Here is a 15,938-nt window from a genome sequence, read left to right on the forward strand (position 1 = left end):
TTACGATTGACTTCTTGCAATGTCTTTCAAGTGTACATCTTGAACAGTTTAAAGATGTGACAAAATATTAACCGGTTTATTTTTGAATGTATTGACATCTCTTCTAAATCCCCTCTTGGCTTTACTGCCCAACAACGAAAATTATTTCAGAAGCCTAGTTTATGACACTACAGCACTGGAAAGGTTGGGGATTATTTTTGCTGTCTTGCCAGCACAAATTGCAGATGTTTGTTCGTATTGTAGGACAAAAACGACAATGAGGGTCAAATTCTTTTTGTACAGAGAGTAGGTTTGATAATGAATAACCATTTGTTGTGTTATATGTATCCACATTTGAATTGATCTACAAAATGTACCTGAACATCCTATAAAAACTCATTTATCTAAAAGTTTTGACAGAAAAATTCTAAAATAGCAATCCCTCATCCAGTTTGGATGGGACCACTTTCACAGGTAATAGTAAACACTAATGGATGCCACATATGAACCTGGTAATAGGAATAATATGGAACTCGTATATATACCATTAATGTTTATATTATAAAAAATAAATACAGTAACTGTCACTATTTGTGGTAAGTCTATATATAGAAATTGTGTACAATTAAACTTCACAAAACAAATATTGGTGTCTTGGTCATGTAAAACTCCAATAAATGTCGACATCAATGGAGTATTTTGTTTTCCCCTCATGTTTTTATTGTGTTGTAAAGCTTTATGTACACTTAAAGAATGAGCTACTTCTATCAGCTATTTCTGCAGTTTTTCTTTACACATTAAATAACCTTATAAATTACAAAGTGAGAACTGCATAATTATACCTATTGTTCCTTCAGGATCCAACTTGTCTTAACATGACTTTTGTAACTAATATATATTAGTATTTCTTGGTTATTCATTGCATTTCAAATAGTGAAATACAGTTTTTTTTTAATGTAAACACAAAGTGTGGAGATAGTCTTTTAAAACCCAACATTAAATACTGAAAAGACATGGAAAATACATGGAAAAGTGTGATCCTAAATTCAGCATCTTGTATCTTTTTATACATAATTAACTTCTAGAATTTAGTAACTGAAGTTCATAGTTTATGAAGTTTTCAATTTTGTGTCAAAATGGGTGCAACATTTGGGATAAGTTTACAAAACCCCAGAAGCAATTGGAAAACAAGGAACAACCATTGGGTAAAGTGTCAAACTTTATTTTATAACAAAAAAACAATGAAAAGCAAAACATAGCTAGAAATGACATTTATTGAAACAATGCATATAAAAGAAAATGAAAACATTTGTGCAAGTCACAGGGCAATAGTCAAAAATAGTATCCAAATGACCCATGCTCTTCCATTGTCTTGTCATTTTCCGTTTTCAGCCTTCAGGTTACAACACTCCGAAGATTTTAGCTGTAACCATCACATATAAAACCAGAAAAGAACACAACACAACAAGGAGCATTGGCATCCAGTACAACAATAGAAAACATTAAAAAAACATATTAGAAGCAGATTCACAAAGCAATATCCCAAAACCACTCAACAAAATCTCATCTTTGGTTTGTAGGAGTATGGAGAAAATTACCCAGCCATGACATTGTTGACCAGTATTGCTACCTCATGTCATTTTAACAGCTCAAACAGTCATAATCTTTCATTACTCCACCACAATGTCTGAAAGGAACCTTGCAATGAAAAAATATGGTAGAAGTTTTTATTTGCATAGCATTCACTTCGAGTACTTGGACCTTAAACCCAGTAATGAATGCTCATAATTACTGTAAACCCCTGCCCCAGTACATCTATTTAGCTCATGTGGGGTGTAGTTGGTATGCAAGGGATCTGAAGCATAGTACAGGACACAGGAAAGCATACCAATAGGTTAACAGGGAGGCTGCTTACACAATACAAAATATATTTTAAGCGAAGATGAAGTTCTTCTTCTTAAGATGTTATTCATAATCCTCCAAATCTGTCCAGGTCTTCTCAGTTGGCAAAAAGCTGGATCTCGGTTGCATCCCCGACTTAACTCATTCCACATTTAAAGTCCTAATTAATTGGCCCTCAAGAAGCCTCCTGGTGTGCTGATTAAATCCCCACTCTGGGCTTGCACAATCTGGGCTGCTAGCTCCCACTGGCTACCATGTGTTACACACATGGATATTTCACCTAAATGGGCACTGAAATGGACCCCTTCTCATGTGCAAAGCACTGTGGGATTCTCTGTGATGAAAAAAGTTTAACAAGTATTACTGTGGAAAGAAACATACGTCCATTTATTTTTTTCCCTCTATCTCCCCATGCTTAAATGTGTATTTACATTTTTCTGTGCATTTTAATTAGAGCCGTCCTTTAATATTAAATAGGACTGCTTGCATAGTCTAGGCACCATGTCATTCATTATTAAGGCAGGTATCACCAGTGTCTGTGCTTATCTGATCTGTATTTTGGGCAATCAGGTTACAGCGACTGAAGGTTTTCTACTGCTGCCATCAAGCACAAAGCACAGAAAACAGAAAAACGTGTCAGAATGCTTCCCTTTTATTAGCTGCCCCACACCACCCTTGGAATACATTTCCCTCATCTCCGAGACTCTGTGACTATCAACATGTTGAAATTGTGATAAAATGTTAAAATGTGTAAGGATCATTGTAGTGAGATTTCAAGTGTATTCAGTTATGTGTTTGCTGTTATTACAACAAGTTACTTTGCTATTTTTTTTATTGCACACGACTCTTGCATTTTCTTTAAAAAGCCCTTATCAAAACAATGCACCACTATTCCACCATGTGGAAGTGCATTCAAAACCGAGTGCAGGAGGCACCTCCTAACCCAGAGCGCTCTGGGAGTATGGAACAAGCTACACAGCCATCAGAAGCCGACACCCTGACGTCCGTCACGAAACTGAGATCCTTGAGTTCATTAGGTGTGAATTAGCCAGCGGGGTATTTGGACCGAATTGCCTCCACTTGTTTTTAACCCATCTTGTGTTTCTTTTGAGCAAACAAGGCACAATAAATAGAAGAAAACAAGATTCTCCTAGTTCAGCTTTTGCAGAACGTCACGCACCTCTCCTGGATTGTATCCCCAGGGACCCATTTTACCCTGTCACAACGACAAAAGAAAAACAGTTGGGAACAGGAACGGGAAAAAGGTTTGTATTTATTCTTAAATATTGTACACATTTTAAATTGGTTCAGGTGGGTAGCTGCGACAGCATGCGCAGGCTGCAAAGGAACAAGTAATCGGTTTATTCCGTGCTGAAAAGAGATGGAGCTGTGGAGCTTTCTTCAGGTTCCACAGCCGAAACGTTGTGTCTTTTTTCTTCTCTTTTCAGCATGGAATAAACCCATTTTAAATAGCTTACTTAGAGGGTTTCACAAAGCTAGACACGGGGCAGGACTGCGTCCTGCAACCTGCGTGCTGAATGGAAACAGAAAGGCGCGTATACTGGAACAATGTGAGACGCCTAATCCAAGATATTGACTCGGATATGTTGCTTCTGGACTGCGGAAGGAAACTGGAGCACCCAGGAATGAGCAATGCTGACGCGTGTGAACGTGCAAGCTCCACGCAGAAGGAGCTGCAGGCCGGAATCGAACACGGGACCCCGAGGCCTGCGAGCCAGCTGCACACAGCTCCAGGCCTGTCGTCCAACTTCTAAGAACAGTCTATTCGGGGTCAAAATGAACCGCGTTCAACTGGCGAGTTAGATCACTGTCCCAGGATCTTTTACAGGGCAATAAAGCGCCGGCTGCTTGAAAATCAGCGGCCATGAAATTGAGGCAATAAAATCTCAGTCCTGACGGGTCCGAGCCGGTGGCAGTCTTGATCGCGTGCGAAGGTACTTGCATTTCAGGTCGCCCGCACCCCGCCCTCACCCCTCGGCGAAGCTGCAAGCCTGCACATTTAACCGGTAGAGACGGTGAAACTTGCCTTGTATATGATTTTCCCGGACCGCAGCACGTAGAGCCTTTCGGGCAGAGCCCCGTAGCGCGACGCCGTCACGTCGCTCATGTCGTCCACGACGACGGGGCAGAGGGGACCCTCCTGCAGGAGCCTGCGGGCCGCCGCCAGGCGATCCTGCAGACTCCTGTGGGTTTTGATATCAATGTTGTTTTTAAAAGACCAGCCGTCTAAAACAACAACGACAACAACAACAAAACACTTCTAGGTATATAATTCACGCACGCTCATGACAGTTTAATGCAGAACAACGCTTCAATTCCTGAAGTTGATTGATTTGAACGGGCTTCATTTCTGAAGCCTGGTTTGCCTGCCGAACAGCGATCGGTTGGGCACGCCGTCGTCCCTGAAAAGGGCGATATATACTGTATATGGAGGTGTTAACCCCGGCGTCCTGGCCAAATTTCCCCCCTTGCATTTACCCATCGTGGCCTCCTAATAACCCCCATCTCAGAACTGGCTTCATCACTCTGCTCTCCTCCCCACTGAGAGCTGGTGTGCGGGGAGAGTACTGGTGCACTCTGGCTGCCATCTCATCATCCAGGTGGGGCCGCACACTGGTGGTGGAGGGGATCCCCATTACCTGTAAAGCGCTTTGAGTGGAGTGTCCAGAAAGGCGCTATAAAAACGTGAGGATTTCATTTTTATCGTAATGTTTATTATATATATATCGCCATAAATGTTATGAAATGTGTTGGAAGGATAGGAATTCAGCTAAAGGCCAGGTACTGCCATGGATTTGTGTTAATAATCGGATGAGCCAGAGTGCTCGTCTCGTACCTGTCGCATGCGCCTCGGCTATATAGATGATGAGGAAGTCTGTCACAGCGCTGAAGTCTCTGACAAGCTGCTTGAACTCCTCAAGTTTGAATAAAAACGGGGGTCAGGTACAACTTCCGAAGCTCAGCACCAGCGGTCTGTCGCCTGGGGAGAAAAGCGCCATAACATGCATGAACAGCTAGGTCAGAATATGTGAATGCACTGCAGCACAGCGTCGACGTTATCTCCGTTACCTCTCATAAAGCTACAAACGCTCGTCTTTTCCCTTTCCAAGGTCAATACAGCGGTGTCCGGTGCAGGATGACCTACAAACGCTTCGTCCCTGAGACTTTTCCTGAGGAAAGCGAGCACGGCTTTAGGAAAAGCGAGCTGATAAAACGTAGGTCCCCAGTCTTCATATCTGAAGTTGGGGTTCTGGGTCATTGTGGACCTTTCGCCCAGCTTCAGCAAAATGGTCTTCGTCAGGGTCGGCGAGACTACGGAGAGGATTTTAAAAAACAGCGACTGCACAAAAACCACGAAAACCAAAAATATGGAAAACAAATAAACCTTCAGCTTCTCCATGGCTGGATACCGCCTATGTGGGCGCATCACCTGGACAGCAGGGAGTTTCAGAGGAGGGCGCTTCCAAATTCACGATGTTCTCCCGACTTTTGTCTTTTACCGTATGACATCGAAAACAAACGCAGACCTAGACGTGTACAATAGGAAAAAAAAGTGGGATTTTCGTGAGGGGCAAAAAAATATGTTCTCCCGACCCCCAGTCTTTTACCGTATAACATGAAATTCAAATGCATAATTAGACGTATAAACAGGACAAAAACAAATAGGTGTGATTTTCGTTATGGTCCAAAAAGGCAACCAAAGCCTTTTATCTTAAATCTTTGGGTTCTACAATTAGCAGTGCAACAGCAGCAACAGCAGTGCATCTGAAATGAGAACTTTTACTCCTAATATTATTACTAATTAATAATCACACAATACCGTGAGGGGCAGAACCATCTCTAGTTGGTGTTCTGGTCTTTACAGTTTTGTAGTATGTGCTTAATTTCCGTATCAACCTATGTATCCATTCGCTTTAAAGCGTGTGTGGAGCACGCATCTTGACGTGTTACATCGTTTCTAGCAGTAAAGAATACTTCTTCCTTTACGGGACTGTTGGCGTGGGACGTCATCCACAGACCGATGACGCCTCAAAGGCGGAAGTCCATGCAGATTGCGGAGGTGTGTTGGTATGTTGATATGCGCGCTTCATACGAAGAACATTTTTAAACACTTCAGTATTCTTAGTTTTTGTGCTCGGTTAAAATCCCTTTTCAAGAAGGATTATGCAGCAGATTTTTGATCTGATTTGATTTTTGCGGTACTTACTAGGCCTCCGTAGAAACGTGAACACAAACGGAGTGGCGTACGCAGTTAACAAAGTCCTAAAATATATTATCTGCTTTGTAATATAGACAGAAGACAGGCACACTCATTCTAGATACTGATCAAGCAGAAAAATACTTAATTTGGATGACCATTAAAACGGATAAGGAGGAAGGATTTTCTGTAGCACGACTTATTTAACATTGACTACAGCTCAACACGTAGATAACGTGAAGTTTTGTTTCCCCAGAAATTGGATGTTTTGCTTGGACAAGGGGCACACCTGCGTGAATGGCGGCTGTCGATGATCTGCATTTTCAAGGTGGACGATTGTTTTAGTGTCTCACAATTTCACGCTGGCAGTGGTGTAGGAAGTGAATGGACCGTCCGTGGGTAGTTTTCTTCCTGTTGCGATATTATACCCGTGTTTTTAAGTGCAATTCTGTATTCCAGTAAATTCAGTTAATTGATGTGTAATAGATATATTGTTCGCTTACGACTGCCCTGTATATAGTCCCTCGAGTGTGATATGACCGCTCACTTGCATTAAGGACTGTTCTGCTGTTGCGTGGGTTGTTGGTTTTATGCAAAACCATTAATGCGGAGCAGTGGTTAAGTCTCTGGACTCATAACTGGAAGATTGTATTCTTGATCAGAGTACTTCCCTCGGATTGCTCCACTAGGATGCCCAGCTGTGGAAATGGTACAGATAAAAGTCCCTTTGGCTAAAAGTAGCCTTCAAGGTGTTAGATACCTTGATACCATACAGCCTCTGCTATTTGTAATTGTCATCAAAATTATGAATACTATTTCTAATTAATTTAAGAATGCCCGAAATAATACATAAGAAGTACAAAGTATGTGGCACAGTGGTTGGCATTCCTGGGGCCCTGGGTTCAGTTCCTGGGATGATGTCTGTGTGGAGTTTGCATGGTCTTCCCAGGTTCACGTGGGTTTCATCTGGGGCGCTCCGGTTTCCTCCCACAGCACTAAGGCATACTGGAAGTTTCAATGACTTCTGGGATTACTGGTCCTGGTGAGTGCGTGCCTGTCTGGTTTTGTGTCTGTTGGTGTCCTGCGATGGGCTGGTGCCCTGTCCAGGGTGGACGTGCCGTGCTCTCCTTCCTTGCTGGGATAGGCTCCGGCAGGTCCCCCGCAACCGGGTACTGGATGAACTGGGTAGAAAATGGATGGACAGGAGTGATTCCTGAAACTGAGCTGATGCCAGTGTTCAGTAAATCTACTAAAACATTGAAAATGCAACAAATGCGTATTGGAACAAATCGCAGTCATTGCATTATTAATGCCTTTCATGTATAAATTGGGGTGTGGTAGGTATATCCAGAGGATATTTTATGGATTGAGAATATTTCAGAATCACAGAATGCTAATAAATGAAACATATTCCAGGATGTAAGCCTATATGGGTTTCTAATTCATAAAAAGTGTCCCAGGATTTTTTAAATCCCCAAAATTGTAGATGTAGACAGAAAGGTCATTATTATTATTTTTTAAAGAATTTGAAGATGCTGAAAACCTGCTGGCTGCCAATCGGGATGCAACCACCATCAGCATTGGGGATCCGAACGACAAGCCGAGCAACCAGCGGAGAAGTGCAGGGAAGACCCCCAGACAGGAGGAGGATCTCCTAGGGAATGAAGACTCGGATAAAACGGAGGCAAGGAAGCTGGGAATTTGGGGAAAACCAGCGCACTTTCTTCCAAGAGAGGATCCGAGTATTCTTGTGCGCTTTTTGAGGAAGTAGGGGTTTAATGCAACATCATGCAAATGAACAGAACGTTATATTTGTCAGTTGTTTTGGAAATCAGGAAGAGCAAGTGTATTTGCTGACCCTTTTCGCTTGTGATCGCACCTAATGGGGAAAAAAAATAGAGCTAAACTCAAGCCAGTCTCAAGACAGGGCTTGGCAGAAAACCGTGCGTAACTTTTGTAGTTTTAGGATAATCTTTACCAGCAGACAGCAGTTTTTGCACCAGTACGTCTCCTCTCAGAGTTCTAAAACATCTTTGTTTTCTTACAGCTGCTCGCTGGTCAGAAGAAGAGTGCTCCCTTTTGGACGTTTGAATATTACCAAACATTTTTCGACGTGGACACAGATCAGGTGCCTATCTTTTTCATGCCATATAAAAGCAATGACAGACAGATGTTTGCCTCTGTGCTTCTGCTGTAACCCCAGTTTTATCCCAGTGGTTTGGACCTTTGTCATGACTTCTTTTTGATCCATTGCTAACTTTTTCCTTCTTTTGTAGTGGCAGTTTTTTAGAGAATGTATTTGGATGTTTTTGTTATTCATTTCCTTTTCCGTCAGGTCCTGAATAGAATCAAAGGGTCCGTTTTGCCACTGCCTGGGAAAAACTTTGTCCGCCTCTACATCCGGAGCAACCCGGATCTCTACGGTGAGTAATGCACATGCAATGGGATCACATTTCCCTTCGAGCAGTTGTTAATTAACAGAAGGGGGTTTGGGTTAGTTCTTGTTAATGTTGTCCCCCAGGAAAAAAATGTGCACCTGCCATTTATCAGAGTATTAAAACCACCATGGTGGTCTTCACGACGTTTTGATGGAGAGCATGCCTTCTTTGCATTTTTCTACAAGTAGTCTGAAAAGGAGAAAGGTGAAATGATGAGTTACAGAAATTTGAAATGTTGTAATTAGCTTGAGTAGGAGCACCAGCCAGAAAGTTTTCCTGTGTGCGTTTCCAAAAGCACACCTTAAGCATTCTAACTTAACTTAATATCGTTTGGTTTCGAGACGGGCATGAAGGGCAATTGGAATCTGTTCCGTTTGTGTCGATGGCTTCAATAAAAGTGATGCTTTTTTTAAAAGTCACCTGTATCACAGGTGAAAGGTAGAAGAAAGGATCCACAGCCCGAGGGACAATGGCTACTAGAATATTATTTTAAATGCGGAATAAAAAGAGTTTCTTTTCTATTAAAAAAAACACCTCTTTCCACAGCCTCTCCTTCACCTCCCCACACATTCTCAACCTATGCCCAATCCTTTCTAGTGAGTGGTACCTATGCACAGCTTCGTTATGGTCCCATGCCCATTGTCTTCAGATACTCCTGATTTTCTCCTGTGACCCATGCTTGACTTATACGTGTGCATTAGAATCGTGTAGCTGTGCTACAGCTATATAAATAATTACCAAGGCGATTTCCATTGCATTCATATACATATGAGACATCTGTGTAAACACAAACTCATTTCTGGGATTTCCACGGGCCTTGTTGTAGACGCCTGCTACAGCATTGTTAATGAAACCCTGTCTAATTACAGGACCCTTCTGGATTTGTGCCACCCTGGTGTTTGCCATCGCCATTAGTGGAAACATCTCCAGTTTCCTTGTGCATCACGGCGACCCTCATCATCACTATGTGCCTGAATTTAGGAAAGGTCAGTCAGCCTTTTGTCCTTGACACCCAGCCGACAGCTGCCAAACAGTTTGTTTCTCCTGCAGAATCTGAAATGTCCCCGTGCAGCATTGACACAACGGCTATGCTTTCCAGATGTTAAACGCCCATTGAAATATATCCATCCGCATCCCAGATGAAAGATTTGGTTGAAGATGCATGGGCCTTATTTGTTTTGCATGAAGACAATTAAGACTGCCATTCTGTTGGAGTTAGCCGATTCTTCTTGGGGAAATAAAGCCACCTGCTGACCAATATCTGCACTCCTGGGTAGGACTCATAATTTCCTGCCGAGTAGGACAGTTAGGTCAACTGGAGTCCAAAGCAGAAAGGCTCCTGACCCCAGTTCTGTTACAGACTCCCAGTCGAAAACATTTTCTAAATCGAATAATTATCGTTTACTACAAAACCTTTTCATGCATGCCAAGTAATAGTATGTTCGCCCATTTGGGAAAATCAGTTTTTTTCCAGAAGTCGGCTCTGGTACAGAGCGTCATCACTTGTTGTGTGCTGGCTGCAGTGCGCTGGTCTGATGTTTACTGCTTTCACAGTGACCATTGCGGCCACGGCCATCTACAGCTACGCCTGGCTGGTGCCTCTCGGTCTCTGGGGCTTTCTGATGTGGAGGAACAGCAAAGTGATGAGCATAGTGTCGTATTCCTTTCTGGAGATCGTCTGCGTCTACGGCTACTCTCTGTTCATATACATCCCCGCAGCGGTGAGAACATCCTGTCCGTTTCATAGCATTACTCTGCTTTTCCGCGGAACACTTCCAATTGTTACCGCACTTCAGCATTACTTCCAGAATTGAGATGATTTTTTTTTAATACAATGTAAACATTACATCTAGTTCGTGACAAAATCTTAAACCTAACAGCAATTAATAGACTTTTGAAGTAGCTTGCTTCTTATTTGGTTAAGGAATATCTAATATCATAACTTGACAGTTATAAATACACTGTTAATATTGCTGTTGTTTGCGAGATTTACTGACTCATTTCCTCGCCTTTCATTGTGATGTCTCCTGCTAGGTCTTGTGGGTAATTCCCAACGAGACGGTGCGATGGGTGTCCATCGTGTGTGCCATGTGCCTGTCCGGGTCGGTTCTGGTCATGACGTTTTGGCCAGCTGTCCGAGATGACCACCACCGGATCGCTGTAGCCACTGTTTCGGCCATTGTTGCTCTTCATGTCTTGCTTGCAGTTGGATGTAAGGTAGGCCTTTGCCTTGTATAAATATATTTTTTTTTCTTCTCAAAGTAAAAAAAAAAAAGCGTGCAGCTATATTGGGAAGATTGACGCTCTTGTCCTTCGCCACTTGGGCTGGATTCTGGACTGGCATGCCTCCTGTGTAGAGTTTGCATGTTCTCCCCTGGTTATTGGCGGCTGTGGTTTACTTTGGCCATACTGGCACATGCTGCTCAAGTTAATCGGGGCATTCAGTTTGTTTCCGTGAGCAAGTGAGTGTGTTTGCGCAGGCCCACCTGTCGCCATCTACTCCACTAATGCTTTCTTTCAATAATCGATGGACAGACAAAACAAATACAAACTATATTACTTGATCAGAAGTCTTGCTGAGATGTTGTTGCTTTGCTTGCACATTCTTTTTCGATCACACCTGGACTGTTCCCACCCAGGCGATATTACATCAATCCTATAGTTTCCACCCGAGTTGTATAGTAATTCTCCCGCCTTGTCTCAGCTCTTTCTCTTTGCGATGTGACACCTCTCGGGAAGCATAACATAACTTCATCACTTTATTAACCCTTTACGATTTCTTGCATCAGGAATGATCTTTTCGCATGTCACATTTCACATCTTTTCGCATGTGACGCCTCTCGGGAAACGTGCTTCACGCTAGCCTGAGTCCTGTATTCCTTAACCACGTGTACTTCGACATGGGATACGTAAGCTCATTTCCTGCTGTTTTCAAATGAGAGAATAACAGTGTGGTTATGATGCATTACTGGCATTCAGAGCATGGCGTTCTCACTGTCACTGTCGATGCAGTACGACCCAGGGAGTGTTATTATACCATGGCATTAAATGACTGGGCTGTACTTGTGTGGGCGCACACCTTGCCCACAGACAGCTGTAATTGTGGTAGTTGGCAGTTATCTGAATGTGCAACACTCAGAGCTGGGTGTCGTGTTAGTTTTCTTTGGAGGACTTTAATGGAAACACTGACACTGGCCATAGACCTCTATGGAACACTGCCAGTTAGTCCACACAAGGCTATGTTTCAGGTGTGGAACCGCTTGGGTCTGCAGGGGTGTCAGGTGTCCCCTGCCATTTATCATGTGTGTCTGCTACTGCCAAGACCCAAATAAAGCAGCCAAGACACCTGAACCTCTCAGAGCTGAGACTTCTGGTTTTCTAATTTCCGCAGCAATACTTTTTTGATTCACAAGAAGTCGGGCTGGGCAACGCTGGCCCCACGGCATCCAACCAGACAGTGGCAGCAGTGAAGGCCCACCTTAATTAAACACTTGCTGTAGGTAAGGTGCATTCTTCTGAGCCCTGCTGTGCAAGAGTAATGGAAACCTGTGGAATAATAACAGTATTATCTTCTTTGATCCGAATGTCAGAAATAGAGGGAGGAAAAAATGTACCTTAACCGAGGTTTTAAAATGCCCTTTCAAAAGAATTGTTTTGTGTAAACAGGCAGAAATGACAATGGCCACTCATTTGTATTTCAAGCTGATTTTCATTGGCATGTATAACGTACATGTTACATAGATAGGGTTTTCTGTTACTCAGAATATCATTGCTCAAAAAATGAGAGTGGCAGTCCCTGTTTGTGTTCTTACACATAAAGACTAATCTCCTGGCAGTGCCCTTTTTCCTCTGAACATTACTCAACGAGAGAAAATGGGGAGGGCTAATGTTTAAATTAACCATTTGTACAGTCCGATTCGATTCTTGTGCGGCTAATGTTGAAAGTCCCTTTGCTGAGAGATCCTGCCTGTTTTTTAATATATTTCTGGAATTCTGTCACCAGCACTGGTTTTCAGACAGGTGGAGGTGTTAGGCCTGTATGCTAATGATTTCAATACAGATACTTACCTGTACACCTGCTTTTTATGATACAAATACTGAAAAACTGCAAACAAAGCTTTTAAGCAAAAGCTTAGAGTGTTTGATATTATTTTTCAATAAACAGTACACCCTATCCACCTGAAAAAAAAAAGAAAAAATGAGCAAGCTGGTGTTTATGATTCATATTTTAGGACAGAAACTGTGACCTAACACACTTTTTGTGACTTTTTCCATGGCATTCTTTCATTTTAATTTCAGGTTCCTTTCGTAACCTTATTGCACAGACGTTACACTGAAGATGAGAAGACTGGATTTCTCCAGTGCAGTGAACTGGGTTATGATATGAACAGTTTTTTTCATATTAAGGCACCTAGAAGGAAATACAGGAACCAGACTGAGCTTTTTAATGAGAGGTATTTTAAATGGCCTTAAAGACTGGCATTGGGAATTACAATCATTGTGTAGAATGTACAATACAAGGGTGTGTATTAAGGTGTAAACAGAGTCAGGTGGTAACTTGTTTACCTATTTATTGGTTGTATAAAACCTGGTTATTGTAGGCATTTTCAGAAAGGTGGTTTATTATCAAAGGTGTTTATTATATTATTATTAATTTCAACAAGCTCTTTTTTAGGTTAAATTAGCAATTACACCATTCATTAAGGGTGGGGTTTGTGGGCATTTTTTGTATTTTTTGCTACAAAAACAATATGAAAGTCCTGCCGTGCCTGGGAAAACCTATGTCCAGGCCAAACTCGATGCTGGTGAAAGAGGTGAATAAATGTTTCTAAAATGACTCCTTTGTTAATGTTATTTCTGACCATAACATAAGCTGAGCAGCTGAAGAGTAGCAACAACAGAAAATAACACTGGAAAAGTTCAACACAGATCTTAATGTTTTTAATATGTATTTCCATTGACCCAGAAATTGGGTCATTTTAATTACTTCATTAATTAATCAGTCATTGGCCTGAGCTTTGGCTGCCTGGGACGGTTTTCTTGCCCATAGAGCAGGGTGTCTGGATTCACACCCCTACATATCCAGTGTGCTGCACTTGGAGGTTGATGCCAGCCTATTCAACAGTACACTTGTACTACTCCAGCACTTAAATATTAAAGGAGGAAGAATGTAACCAAAGAATATGTATCAAATTAAAGGAAATGCCTTCAGACGAGTCTGTCTGACTGTTTATGGAAGTTATGAATTGTTAAGAGTTTTTGATTGTCCATATTCGTTTTGATATTCAGTATAAAGTTTCTGGCATAAAGACGCGTCTCCATAGCATGGCTCCATGATCCCCTCTACCTCCATCCTGACCCTGTTCACTTCAAATTCACCAATTTAACACTAATGCTGCTTTGAGGTAATTTATGAATTAAATCTGAAAACAACTACAAACGTGTTGGGGACGTCGTAAGGAATTAAGGAATAAATTCCGTGTTACCTCGTCAAAGTACTGGTTTCTAATTAACAAAGTAACAAATATCATTTGATACTGTGTAAATGGTAAGGTTCCCACTAATTAATGGTCATTCTAGCCCTTAGCTTAGGGTTACATGGGTGTTAGTTCTCGCCATATAGACCCGAGTTTATATAAAGACCACAATTTTGTTTCAGAGTAAAAACAAGTGTGGACATTGAGGTTCTACTGGTATTATTTTCCAATCATAGGGCTATAAAATATCGATTACATTCGTAAAAAAAAATATGTATTTTTTTAAAAAGCGGAATCTTTATGTGTCGTCAACTTTATCATGATGCGTATCATGATGCTCAGCTGAATTGAAATAAGTTTAAAAACTTATCATTTTGAACATGGCATAATGAACATTCTCATTTATGCATTTTACCGCGTAACACCAACAAGTGTTATGGCCTCTCCAAACGCCAGAGAAAAAATTTCATCGAGATCGGAGGCTTTAAAACTTGTAGAAAAATATAGAAAGGAAAGAGACGACGCGCTGCAGAAAGAAAGCGCACTTAAAGAAAGACTGCGAGTGTCTGAGAACAAGGTAAGAACTCAAACTGAATCACTCAAGCAGAAAATTAAAAACCTTTCTTCTGATAACAGAGAGCTGCGCAAAACTGTGAAGAGTCTTAGGACCGACCTTGGACTGGAGTCGGATCCTAAATTCCGAGGGAAAACTACGAAGGATATAATCAGTGATTTGAAAGATACAGAGGAACTGTGCGATCGGCTGACCGAGGAAAATGGAAAGTTTAAACTGCGGATGGACCACCTTGCGTCTGAGCTCTCCAACGTTGCGACATCCAAAGCGATTTTAGAGGAACGGGTGTCATCTTTGCAACGCGATCTCAAGGACATGACTAACAACCAGAGGCGGTTGTTAAAACTCTGGGAGGACAAGAGGACAGAGAGGGAGCAGCTGGCCCTGCCGGCTATAAATCAAAGGCCTGCGCAACTACAGGTTTCCAACAAATCTGTCCAAACTGGACCACCCGTACACATGTGTCAGAGACTTGCCACCAGCTCCTGGGAGTTCAGACAAACTCAACGGGACACCGAGAGACAGAAAAGCTCGGAAAGCGCTGCTGGATCTGTGAAGCTGAGGACACCACCGATTGAAAGTACATTTCATTCCCCATCGTATGCGGACAAATGGAGAGGTGTGCATAATTAAATGTGAGGCTGAGAACTGAAGACAGCGCCGTCCGTGGTTATTGCCCCAGTGAGAGAATTGTTGCATTTTGTACAATGTTACTGCTTCAAAACCATTGTAAAAGCAAATTGCTGGAGGCGTCTGGGATCAACCGGGCACCTGCTACAAGGATGACGTCCGCTACTGTTCATTTCTTTCTGTTCAGATGGTTGCTTGCCAGTGAATGATTTCATTAGTGTTTCATAATGCCGCGACTCGAGTATACTACAAGCAGGCGAAAAAAAACAAACAATTTTGATTATTTAAAAACAAAACGAATAAACATTTTTGAAAATACGAAACTATGTGCGCAACACGAATCCCAAAGGCTTGCAAGACATTGGGCAAAGGACAGACAAACACACATTTACAATTTTGCCTTGTTGATATTTACTTGTGTTGACCATGTTTTGTTTTAGCGACAGATGGTTACTTGAGGAATATAAAAATACACTTTTCGTTGGTGACTTTTGTCTTTGGAATTTGCAATGGAATTTTAAGCATGATTGCATATAGCTTTCTAAATATGCCAAAAACAGAGCAGATAAACAAAATGTGAATGTATATAACAGTGTTTTATAAAAAAAACGAAATATGTAAATACTACAAATGAATTTATGTCGATCAAAACGACTGCATGCATGCTTTGTGTTTATAAATATGTGTACATCCTACATATGCTTTGTAGTAAATCATGT

The 15,938-nt window shown here is 41.8% G+C and overlaps 3 protein-coding genes across 5 annotated transcripts; 2 read left to right on the plus strand and 1 right to left on the minus strand.

Annotated features, from left to right (window-relative positions):
* Positions 1 to 1,180: 1,180 nt before the first annotated feature.
* On the minus strand, positions 1,181 to 5,418 carry dio1 (iodothyronine deiodinase 1). The gene is made up of 4 exons (XM_006634670.3): positions 4,972 to 5,418; positions 4,739 to 4,882; positions 3,929 to 4,128; positions 1,181 to 3,097 (listed from the first exon to the last, which is right to left on the minus strand). Exons 1-4 carry the CDS (start codon positions 5,327 to 5,329, stop codon positions 3,032 to 3,034), a joined length of 768 nt encoding a protein of 255 aa, XP_006634733.3. The 5' UTR covers positions 5,330 to 5,418; the 3' UTR covers positions 1,181 to 3,031.
* Positions 5,419 to 5,867: 449 nt separating this feature from the next.
* yipf1 (Yip1 domain family, member 1) lies at positions 5,868 to 13,375 on the plus strand. 3 transcript variants are annotated; one of them, XM_069194016.1, is made up of 10 exons: positions 5,868 to 5,970; positions 6,357 to 6,428; positions 7,624 to 7,784; positions 8,148 to 8,228; positions 8,436 to 8,523; positions 9,408 to 9,524; positions 10,093 to 10,259; positions 10,573 to 10,755; positions 11,930 to 12,038; positions 12,838 to 13,375. In XM_069194016.1, exons 2-9 carry the CDS (start codon positions 6,398 to 6,400, stop codon positions 12,023 to 12,025), a joined length of 924 nt encoding a protein of 307 aa, XP_069050117.1. In that variant the 5' UTR covers positions 5,868 to 5,970; positions 6,357 to 6,397; the 3' UTR covers positions 12,026 to 12,038; positions 12,838 to 13,375. The 3 variants fall into 3 exon arrangements, with proteins under 3 accessions (XP_069050117.1, XP_069050119.1, XP_069050118.1); XM_069194018.1 differs by having other exon boundaries at positions 11,930 to 12,034; XM_069194017.1 differs by having other exon boundaries at positions 5,884 to 5,962.
* Positions 13,376 to 14,359: 984 nt separating this feature from the next.
* Positions 14,360 to 15,707, plus strand: LOC138241174 (myosin heavy chain, clone 203). Its single transcript, XM_069194019.1, has one exon. It carries the CDS (start codon positions 14,404 to 14,406, stop codon positions 15,220 to 15,222), a length of 819 nt encoding a protein of 272 aa, XP_069050120.1. The 5' UTR covers positions 14,360 to 14,403; the 3' UTR covers positions 15,223 to 15,707.
* Positions 15,708 to 15,938: the final 231 nt, after the last annotated feature.

This window comes from Lepisosteus oculatus, chromosome 9, assembly GCF_040954835.1.
Source record: "Lepisosteus oculatus isolate fLepOcu1 chromosome 9, fLepOcu1.hap2, whole genome shotgun sequence".
Lineage (NCBI taxonomy): Eukaryota > Metazoa > Chordata > Actinopteri > Semionotiformes > Lepisosteidae > Lepisosteus > Lepisosteus oculatus.

What these genes read in the sequence shown, in the direction of transcription:
- LOC138241174 (XM_069194019.1), top strand. Translation starts at nt 14,404, where the DNA reads ATGAACATTCTCATTTATGCATTTTACCGCGTAACACCAACAAGTGTT.
- yipf1 (XM_069194016.1), top strand. Translation starts at nt 6,398, where the DNA reads ATGGCGGCTGTCGATGATCTGCATTTTCAAG. An exon ending in GAGCAACCCGGATCTCTACG is followed by an intron (nt 8,524 to 9,407) that starts GTGAGTAATGCA and finishes GTCTAATTACAG; the next exon opens with GACCCTTCTGGATTTGTGCC. An exon ending in TGCTTGCAGTTGGATGTAAG is followed by an intron (nt 10,756 to 11,929) that starts GTAGGCCTTTGC and finishes TAATTTCCGCAG; the next exon opens with CAATACTTTTTTGATTCACA.